Source organism: Pan paniscus, chromosome 6 (genome assembly GCF_029289425.2).
Source record: "Pan paniscus chromosome 6, NHGRI_mPanPan1-v2.0_pri, whole genome shotgun sequence".
NCBI classification, from domain to species: Eukaryota; Metazoa; Chordata; class Mammalia; order Primates; family Hominidae; genus Pan; species Pan paniscus.
The window spans coordinates 175,579,547-175,589,382 of NC_073255.2; the positions used below are offsets into that span (position 1 = coordinate 175,579,547).

Sequence of the window (9,836 nt, forward strand, 5' to 3'; positions counted from 1 at the left end):
ACACTGTTAACAGAGTGTTTGTTTTTGTTTTTGTTTTTAAGACAAAGTCTCACTCTGTCGCCCAGGCTGGAGTGCAGTGGCATGATCTTGGCTCACTGCAAACTCCACCTCTCGGGTTCAAGTGATTCTCTTGCCTCAGCTTCCCAAGTAGCTGGGATTACAGGCGTGTGCCACCAGGCCCGGCTAATTTTTTTGTATTTTTAGTAGAGATGGGGTTTCACCATGTTGGCCAGGCTAGTCTCAAACTCCTGACCTCAAGTGATCCACCCACCTCGGCCTCCCAAAGTGCTGGGATTACAGCCGTGAGCCACTGTTCCTGGCACAAAGAGATTTTTTTAAAACAATAAAAAATGATAATCCTGTAAATGTTAGCTCTCCCTGAAATGCTTAGTATTAGACAAAATTGAATTACTATGGAAAATTTCAAACACACACAAGCAGCGTGAATCCTATCTGCCCATCATCTAGCTTCAGTGCCACTCCATTACCTCCCGTCTCAGAGAAAGCCATTACCCTGAATTTTGAATACTGAATATAATGACCCAAAGTTGGGGGGAAAAGTAAATCTTCATTTCCCAATCATTTCCTCTATCCACTTAATGATGCCATAAAAATAATGCTGCCATTACTATACACAATGGATATATAATTATGTAAAAGTATAGCTGCATGAGAATAAAGCCTGAAAACAAGGAAAAGCCAGGGCAGTTTCTGCGGGGATGGTGGTTTTTTCCCTCCCCCCTGAATTAGTATTTCCTCTAGGACTGTTATAAAAGCCTCTTTAGAAACTCGACAAGGCAGGGGCCCAGAGCCATTGGTGTACTCTTGCCAAAGGATTCAACTCTCTAGCAATGTTGGGGGAACACAGCTAACTGCAGGATTAGTCAAATCAATCAATCAACAAATCAATTCCAGTGAGCAATGAATGGTAAAAGATATTACTCTCCTACTTTTATGCTGGTGGTTTTTGTTTTTGTTTTTGTTTTTTGAGAGAAGGTCTCACTCTGTTGCCCAGGCTAGGGTGCAGTGGTGTGAACACAGCTTACCACAGCCTCGACCTTCTGGTAGCCACTCTCCTGCCTTAGCCTCCCAAGTAGCTGGGACCACAGGTGCACACCACCACACCCAGCTGATTATTTTTATTTTCTTGTAGAGACAGAGTCTCATTATGTTGGGCAGACTGGTCTCAAACTCCTGAGCTCAAGCAATCCTCCTGCCTTGGCCTCCCAAAGTGCTGGGATTACAGGCATGAGCCACCATGGCCAGCCCTGGTGCTGTTTTAATTTCATTTTTATAGCAAATAACATTCAGAAGAAAAACTCTAAGGAAAGACTTGTGCACACATCTGATTGCCCCTTATCTATCCTACAAATGTATGAATGTAGAGCTTTAACACCTTAAAATATCATGTTTTTTGTTTTTTTTTTTGAGACACAGTCTCGCTCTGTCACCCACGCTGGAGTGCAGTAGTGCGATCTCGGTTCCCTGCAACCTCCCTCTCCTGGGGTCAAACAATTCTCCTGCCTCAGCCTCTAGAGTAGCTGGGATTACAGGCATGCGCCACCCACGCCTGGCTAATATTTTTGTATTTTCAATAGAGATGGGGTTTCACCATGTTAGTCAGGCTGGTCTCGAACTCCTGACCTCAAGCAATACACCCGCCTTGGCTTCCCAAAGTGCTGGGATTACAGGCGTAAGCCACTGCGCCTGGCCTATCATGCCAGACATTTTTTTTTTAAATCCATCTAAGAGACACCCTTACCAAAGAGATAAAAGATAAACGATATAGCCCAAAACAATAAATTTTCCCCAAAAATAAAAAGGGCTATCCACTCAAATTTTAGCTCCCCCTACCCAGAAAAGCTTATTAATATCAGTCAAGATTGAATCTTTTAAACTTAAAATGGTTAAACTTGAAAATGTGTGTGCCTTGGCATGGTTGAAGTCAGCCAAAACTAAACCCAGTTGGATGAATTCCTTTATTAAGGTACTACAGCCAACTCAGTTTGAAAACAAAAGCAGCACATGTTACCCGTTTAACAAAATCATGACAGGCTCTATGCTTGTCAAGTTTCAGTGTAATATCAAAGAAGAATATCCATAATTATTTGAAAAGGCTATTAAAATATTCCTCCCTTTTCCCACTGCTTATTTGTGTAAGGCTGGATTATCTTCCTCTACTTCAATAAAAACAGCACATCACCAACAGATTTAAAGTAGAAGCAGGTGTGAGAAACCAGCTGTCTTCTATTAGCCAAGCACTTTAAAAATTCACAAACAATGCCATCCTTCTCATGAAAGTGTTTTTGTCTTGGAAAAGACAGTCATTTTTCACTTAAAAAATGTTACCATGTAATGAGACATTATTGTTATTTTCAAGTGAATTAATACATAAATATTTTACATACTTTTCCATTTTAATTTGTAATACAGTAAAAAATCAATAAACAGGCCAGGCGAGGTGGCTCACGCCTGTAATCCCAGCACTTTGGGAGGCCGAGGTGGGCGGATCACCTGAGGTCAGGAGTTCAAGACCAGCCTGGACAACATGGTGAAACCCCGTCTCTACTAAAAATACAAAAATTAGCTGGGCGTGGTGGCGCATGCCTGTAATCCCAGCTACTTGGGAGGCTAAGGCAGGAGAATCGCTTGAGCCTGGGAGGCAGAGGTTGCAGTGAGCCGAGATCACACCACTGCACTCCAGCCTGGGCAACAGAGCAAGACTCCATCTCAAAAAAATATGATAAGGTCCAAAATATTTTCTAGAAGATTTGACAATCTAATATTTCTATGTGAGTATCAAGATTTATACTACTCATGGCTTTGAAATTTTCAAGAATTTGAAGTTATCTTCAAAAAAAAAAAAAACACCCAGCCAGAGAAAAGGCTCAGCTAGGTGAAGCCTTGCCTACCTGCCCACGCCCTGAATGAGCTGTTCCACTGCCGAGGATAAAATACCTGCTTTTTCAGTTAAGTCCCCCAGGGTCCTCCATGATCTGGCTCTGCCTACCTCTTCACTTCCTCTCCCAGCCCTGCCCCTCATCCCTGTCCCCACCATCTGCTCTATAAGCCCTTGGAGGGCACAGTCATGTTTATTTCTAAGCTACCTTGCATGTGGCAGGTATTCAGTGGTTTTTTTGTTTGCTCGTTTGTTTGTTTTTGAGATGGAGTCTTGCTCTGTCGCCCAGGCTGGAGTGCAGTGGCATAATCTCAGCTCACTGCAACCTCTGCGTCCCGGATTCAAGCGATTCTCGTGCCTCAGCCTCCCAAGTAGCTAGGATTACAGGCACCTACCACCACCCCCGGCTAATTTTTGTATATTTAGTAGAGACAGGGTTTCACCATGTTGGCCAGGCTGGTCTCGAATTCCTGACTTCGTGATCCGCCTGCCTCAGCCTCCCAAAGTGGTGGGATTACAACAGGGGTGAGCCACTGCGCCCAGCTGGTATTCAGTGTTTTATAAAAGACTGAAGGGGAAGGAAATAGACAAGGAAAGGAAAGAGGGAGAGCCCCACCAGCTGAAATGTCCTTGAAAACTGCAGTCTTCTCCCAGTTGACCTACAGAAGCCAGTCAGAGAAGCAGCTTCCATCTGGAGTGAGTCCAACTCATCAGCTGCTTCCCACCAGAGAATTAGAAAACATCCCATTATGCCCACACTCAGCCCATTCAGTGGCACCCGGCAGACAAGACTCCACTGCCTGTAAGAATCAAACACCCACAAAAGCAATCAACCCCTCAAAGTGGGCTAAGCTTCCCGAGGCCTATGCTGAGAAAGGAAAACAGCTGTCTCCAGATCAGCAGGTGTGGCTCTAAAAACCGCACACTGGGATTTTCCTGGGGCTGTAACCCTGAGAAGGAGACGACCATGCAAGCCTGCCTCCCTGCCTTCAGCAAACAGGTAGGGAATTTGCAAGTGGCTCTCAGGGCCTTCAAGGAGACAGGCTTCATGACTGTCCTTACCTGGAGAGGCCAGCAAAGTGGAGAACTTACCTCCAGGGTAATCATTTCCCGTGGGAGCGGGGTCAGTGGGCTTTTCTCGAGCAACTGAACTACAATCTCATTTTGCATCTCGTCTTCCAGAAAACCTGAAGAATGAAAACCCACCAGAAACCCCAAGGTGATTGTGTTTTCTCATAACTAAGAAATGAGGTCAAGCAAGACATGTGCCTTTCACTCAGCTCAGCTACCTGAATTGTCCTAGGAGCTGCCCCAGCACCTGGATCCCACCCCCAACCTCCCCCATTCCCTCCAGGTGGGCCTCTGGGACCACCTCAAAAAGTATTGCAAATAGGGACACATTTGTTCATTAAGTCCTGCAAACTATTGACCCCCTTGCCAGTTCACATTTGAACAGTAAGCAAAAAAAAAAAAAAAAAAAAAAATTGGCTTACGGAGGATTCTCTCCAGTGATTCACACCTTCTGACTTCATTCACAAATTTCCTTTGAAAGCTGTTCACATTCATATTTAACTAGGGGGGCGAAAATCACAAGATACACGTTAGTAGCAACAGCTGCCAGTAGATTTCTTTCTTTTTTTTTTTTTTTGAGACTGAGTTTTAATCTTGTCACCCAGACTGTAGGGCAATGGCACGATCTCAGTTCACTGTAACCTCCACCTCCTGGGTTCAAGTGATTCTTCTGCCTCAGCCTCCCAAGTAACTGGGATCACAGGCACCCACCACCATGCCTGGCTAATTTTTGTATTTGTAGTAGAGATGGGGTTTCACCATGTTGGCCAGGCTGGCCTCAAGCTCCTGACCTCAGGTGATCCGCCCACCTCAGCCTCTCAAAGTGCTGGGATTACAAGCGTGAGGCACTGCGCTAAGCCCCCTTTTGGTCATTTTATTATCTTTTTAATACTAGAGAATGTTGCTGGAATTATCTTAGGAATAGATACTTCCATGCACAAGACAGGTGAGTTACAGGCAAAACACACCTTAGTGTTCTTATATTCAATCCCCCAAATGCTTCAACATTCACCCTCTCGTTTCTAAAAGAAACAAAGTCCTGGCCAGGTGCAGTTGCTCATGCCTGTAATCCCAACACTTTGGGAGGTCGAGGCTGGTGGATCACTTGAGCCCAGGAGTTCGAGACCAACCTGGGCAACATAATGAGACCTCATCTCTACAAAAAATTACAAAATTAACCGAGTGTGGTGGTGTGCTGAGGTAGGAGGATGGCTTGAGCCTGGGAGGTCAAGGCTACAATGAGCAGTGATTGTGCCACTGCACTCCAGCCTGGGCTACAGAGCAAGACCCTGTCTCAAACAACAACAACAAAAAAAATTGGACTTAATCAAAATTTAAAACTTTTGTGCATCAAAGGACACTTAACAGTGTCCTTTCACTTTCTTAATGGGAAGTGAAAAAAACCCACAGCATGGGAGAAAATCATATATCTGCCTCAAAAAAGAAAAGAAAAGTAAAAAGAAAGGAAAAGAAAAGAAAAAAGGAAGGAAGGGAGGGAGGGGAAGGAAGGAAGGAAGGAGGGAGGGAGGGAAGGAAGGAAGGAAGGAAGGAAGGAAGGAAGGAAGGAAGGAAGGAAGGAAGGAAAGGAAGTCTGTCCTCATCTAAGTTTACCTTATTTCTCCACCTTGGCTATCCAAATGAGCCTCAAAATCCTCAATGGGGTCATAAAAATGACCAGACCTTGAAGATTGCACAGCTCCATGTAACGTATCACAGTCATCAACAAAACTTCAACTCTCAGCTCAGCTCAATAAACGTTATTGAGGACCTGCCTCATACGAGGTCCTGTGTGAAGAACTAGGGATGCGAACAACAAGATGTGATTCTTCCCTGCAGGAGCTTAGCTCTGACCTTGACCTTAGTGAAGAAGTAAAGAAGGACTGGTTTTCTCAATTAGACTAAGAGCTTGGTGAGGGTCTAAACTGCCCCTGGGAAATGATACCCCAATGTCATACTCAAGACTGTCTAACTCTAGAATATCACTCTGGAACTCAATCCCGGGTATGACAACCAACTCTGGACTCCAGAATACTTTGTCTTCAGCCTGTCTAGTCAGGAAAAATAGTTTTTATGGTCAGAATAAGGTTTGGTAATCTACATGCCCATTGGCTATATACAATGTTTGAAGATGCTACACAAGAGAAAAAAAATTCAATGACATCTAACGTGTAGTGATTGCATTAGAGCTTCAAGACATTCCTATAGAGGAGACAGGCATGGAGGGAGGGGGAACACGCTCTTGAATGACCTGCCTGGTCATGACAAATCCTAGCCAGAAGCACTAAAACTACAGAATTTCGTCGATTCCAGCTCACGGCTCCTCTCCCTACAAAATGGTTATTGTTCACCATAAAGAAGTGTTGTGCAAGAGTTATCTACTCCCACCCCTGCCTTCCTCTTATCTCCAAAGAACTCAGTACCTACATCTTTGAACTGAACCAATCCGAGCTCTCCGAGCTCAGCCACACAGCAATATGCAGCTTCCACCTGGAGAAACAGTTGTGACAAACACATCTCCTCGCTTCGAAACACAGACGCCATCTTGGCCCAGCCTCGGTCTACAGGAGAAAAAGAAAAAGATATTAACATTTAAGGTAATAAATGTGTGAAAACCTTAGGGTGAAATTTTTAAGTTAAATTAAAATCTAACAGGGAAAAAAAATCCATTAGGAATCACTCCTGATTTTAGGAGACTTTTTTTTTTTTTTTTTCCTTCGACAGGGTCTCACTCTGTTGCCCTGGGCTCGAATGCAGTGGTGCAATTCTGGCTCACTGCAGCCTCAACTTCCCAGGCTCAAGTAATCCACCCATCTCAGCCTCCTGAATAGCAGGGACTACAGGTGTGCACCAGGATGCCCAGCTATCCTGATTCTAAAAATATAAACAAAAACAAGATAGCACTTTATGCCCTCCATCAGATTGGCAACATATTATACTTTATTTTTGAGACAGAGTCTTGCTCTGTCACCCAGGCTGGAGTGCAGTGGCACAAACATGACTCACTGCAGCCTCAACCTCCTGGGCTCAAGAGATCTTCCTGCCTCAGCCTCCTACATAGCTGGGACTGCAGGTGTGCACACCACACCAAAGAAACTGAGTTCTTTGGAGATAAGAGGAAGGCAGGGGTGGGAGTAGATAACTCTTGCACCATACCCAGCTAGTTGTTTTATTTTTTTGTTGAGACAGAGTCTTGCTGTGTTGCCCAGGCTGGTATTGAACTCCTGGACTGAAGTGATCCTCCCACTCTGGTCTCTCAAAGTACTGGGATTACAGGCATGAGCCACTGCTCTCAGCTGGCAAAATGTTTTAAAATATGACTAAAGACTCGAGTTGTGGAGGGTATGAGAAAGCAGGCCCCTTCATGCACTCGAATGTCACTCCAGAACTCAGTCGTGGGTATCGCAACCAACTCTGGATTCCAGAATACTTTGTCTTCAATTTCCCTAGTCAGGAAAAATAGTTTTTGTCATCAGAATGAGATTTGGTAATCCATATGCCCATTGGGTATATCCAACGTTAACGTGTAAATTCTTTGTAGCTTTTTCAGAGAGCAATTTATCAATGTCTATCAAATCTTATATCCCTCATACCCACAAATCAAGATGTCCACTGCTATTTATCCAGATAGACCTGGATATGTATGGAGAAACAGATGAACAAGAATGTTTCTTATAATATTGTATGTAATAATTATAGTAAATGGCTGTAACCTAGATATCCATCAATAGGAGAATGATTAAATAAACGGTGATATAACAGAGCCTTGTGCAGTCAGAAGGAATAAAATAAATCTGTATGTCCTGTATATGGAAGAAGGATGCCCAGGGGTGAGTGGGGCAGGGGAATGGTGCGAGTTAGGTTAGCCAAAACTGACCTGCAAGACACAGTTCCACCATACAGTCATAAGTGTGTATTGACACTGCTGATTAAAGAAAGACTAAGACTCACACTCCTGAAAGGGGAATCTCAAACATCTAGACTGAAATAGATTAAAACATCCACCATACTCTAACAGATGCATGTCCAAAGTTTAACTGTGAAACTGGGGGATGATCTTGAAGCCATTGCCACCAGCCCGCACACAGCATACGTAGCCAGGGAACGGAGCCCTGGTCATCAGAGGCCTCCCAGCAGCGATCAATGCATTCCAAACTCTGGGGTGGGGCGGTTTGTCACTCCTGAACATTTCTCCATTCCTTAATAGACCATCCAAGTCACGCTGCCCATCGGACTGCCTTTAGTGTCACTTAGAACAGGTGGCAGGGAAGGACACCTCCCAGGGGTTGGAAGAAAGTGAAGCTCTTTCCAATGGTGAAATTGAAGGCCACATGAGAGCCAAGGGGAGGAGGAGGGCACAGAAGCTATTCCCAAAGATCCTCCCGATGGCCCTACTGCTGCCAAATCACACTGTTTCCCCCCAGGTCAACCTTCTGGAAGAATTTCCACACCTCCAGAGTAGATTTAATTTTATCATGTACAGAGTATCTACTGTGTGCTCGATACTGGGCCTAGCCATGTGTGCTCGATACTGGGCCTACCCATTGTCCCAGTTTCACACAGGACCAACCCTAAAGTCCTCGAGCTGGCCAGCCGAAGGCTGCAGGACCTGGCCTCCTCTGTGTCCTCCTCCAGCTTTGGCCTCTCCAGGGACCCTGCATTTCTCCCAGCTCCCACCCCCTTCAGGCCCTTCACCCAGGCTTTCCCCTGGGTTTGGAACCTCAATATCCTCCTCTCCACTGTCCATCCCATGCCCCGCATGACCCCGTCACTCCTCCAGTCTCCATGTAAGGATCTTCTTCCTCCACAAGACTTCCTTGACACCTCCAGCTCCCTCAAGGAGCTAAGCCCCCTCCTACATGCCCCCAGAAGAGCAATCATTTGCAATCGCTTGTTTGACTGCCTGGATTCCCCACACACAAACCAGTGAAGTCCACGAGGCTAGAACCATTCCCTGTTTCCACTCCCACACCGGTCTAGGTCAACAGCACCACAAAGTGGGTACTCCAGAAGCAATATCCCATGTATGGACCAGAGGATAAACATCATCCCTCAGGAAGTGCACATGGTCTGGGCCCACATTTGTGCCTTTTGACACCAAGATGAATTCAAAGCTCTCCTACTGCCCTGTCTAGTAACTACAGCCAAGTGAACATAGACCAGAGACCCAAGGCATTCACTTTATGCAGATCAAAAGCACAGCATCAACACCCTTCTTACCCCGGCTTCCTCCAGGCGGGTCCTGGGTCGGGGTCTGGGGCAGATGGTGGTTTCCCCAACCTGATGCACGGAGCCTGGAGCCCCAGGTCTGGCAGCCCTCCGTGCTTGGTAGCAGTCCTGGGCGGAGCAGCAGCTGGTGAATCCGCAGGTGGCTTCCCCGCAGCGCCCCTCCCGGCTCCTTCTCCTCCCAGGCTCCCAAAGAGCCAGGAGGCAGCTCTGTTGTATCAACACTGGCCTGTTGTGGGTGAGGACAAACCTGCCCCACCGGCCAGCCTGCTCAGCCCCCGCCCCACCTGTGCCCTCTGCCGTGACCTTAAGTTCCCAGCAGGAAGCATTCATTTATTTTCTAATGAAAGTAACTTGCCCCTCAGGGAGCTGAAGGTTGAGGACAAGATTCCTGGAGGCCTTAGAAGGACCCCAGTAAACCAAAACATCCCTTGAACTTGTAAAAACAAAATAACTTTGAAAAATAATTTTGGGGGCCGGGTGCGGTGGCTCACGCCAGTAATTCCAGCACTTTGGGAGGCTGAGGTGGGCGGATCATTTGAGGTCAGGAGTTTGAGACTAGCCTGGCCAACATGGTGAAATCCTGTCTCTACTAAAAATACGAAAAAATGAGCAGAGTGTGGTGGCGGGTGCCTGTAATCCC

At 45.9% G+C, this 9,836-nt stretch overlaps 1 protein-coding gene across 1 annotated transcript in view; it reads right to left on the reverse strand.

The window, feature by feature from the left end:
• Nucleotides 1-6,817, reverse strand: part of ATP6V0A4 (ATPase H+ transporting V0 subunit a4) — a 65,302-nt gene extending 58,485 nt beyond the window's left edge. The window contains exons 1-3 of the mRNA XM_034965062.3: nt 6,395-6,817; nt 4,393-4,471; nt 3,992-4,086 (exon numbers count right to left, since the gene is read on the reverse strand). Coding sequence (XP_034820953.2) covers nt 3,992-4,086; nt 4,393-4,471; nt 6,395-6,559 — 339 coding nt within the window. The 5' untranslated portion in view covers nt 6,560-6,817. The remainder of the gene's footprint in view (nt 1-3,991; nt 4,087-4,392; nt 4,472-6,394) is intronic.
• Nucleotides 6,818-9,836: the final 3,019 nt, after the last annotated feature.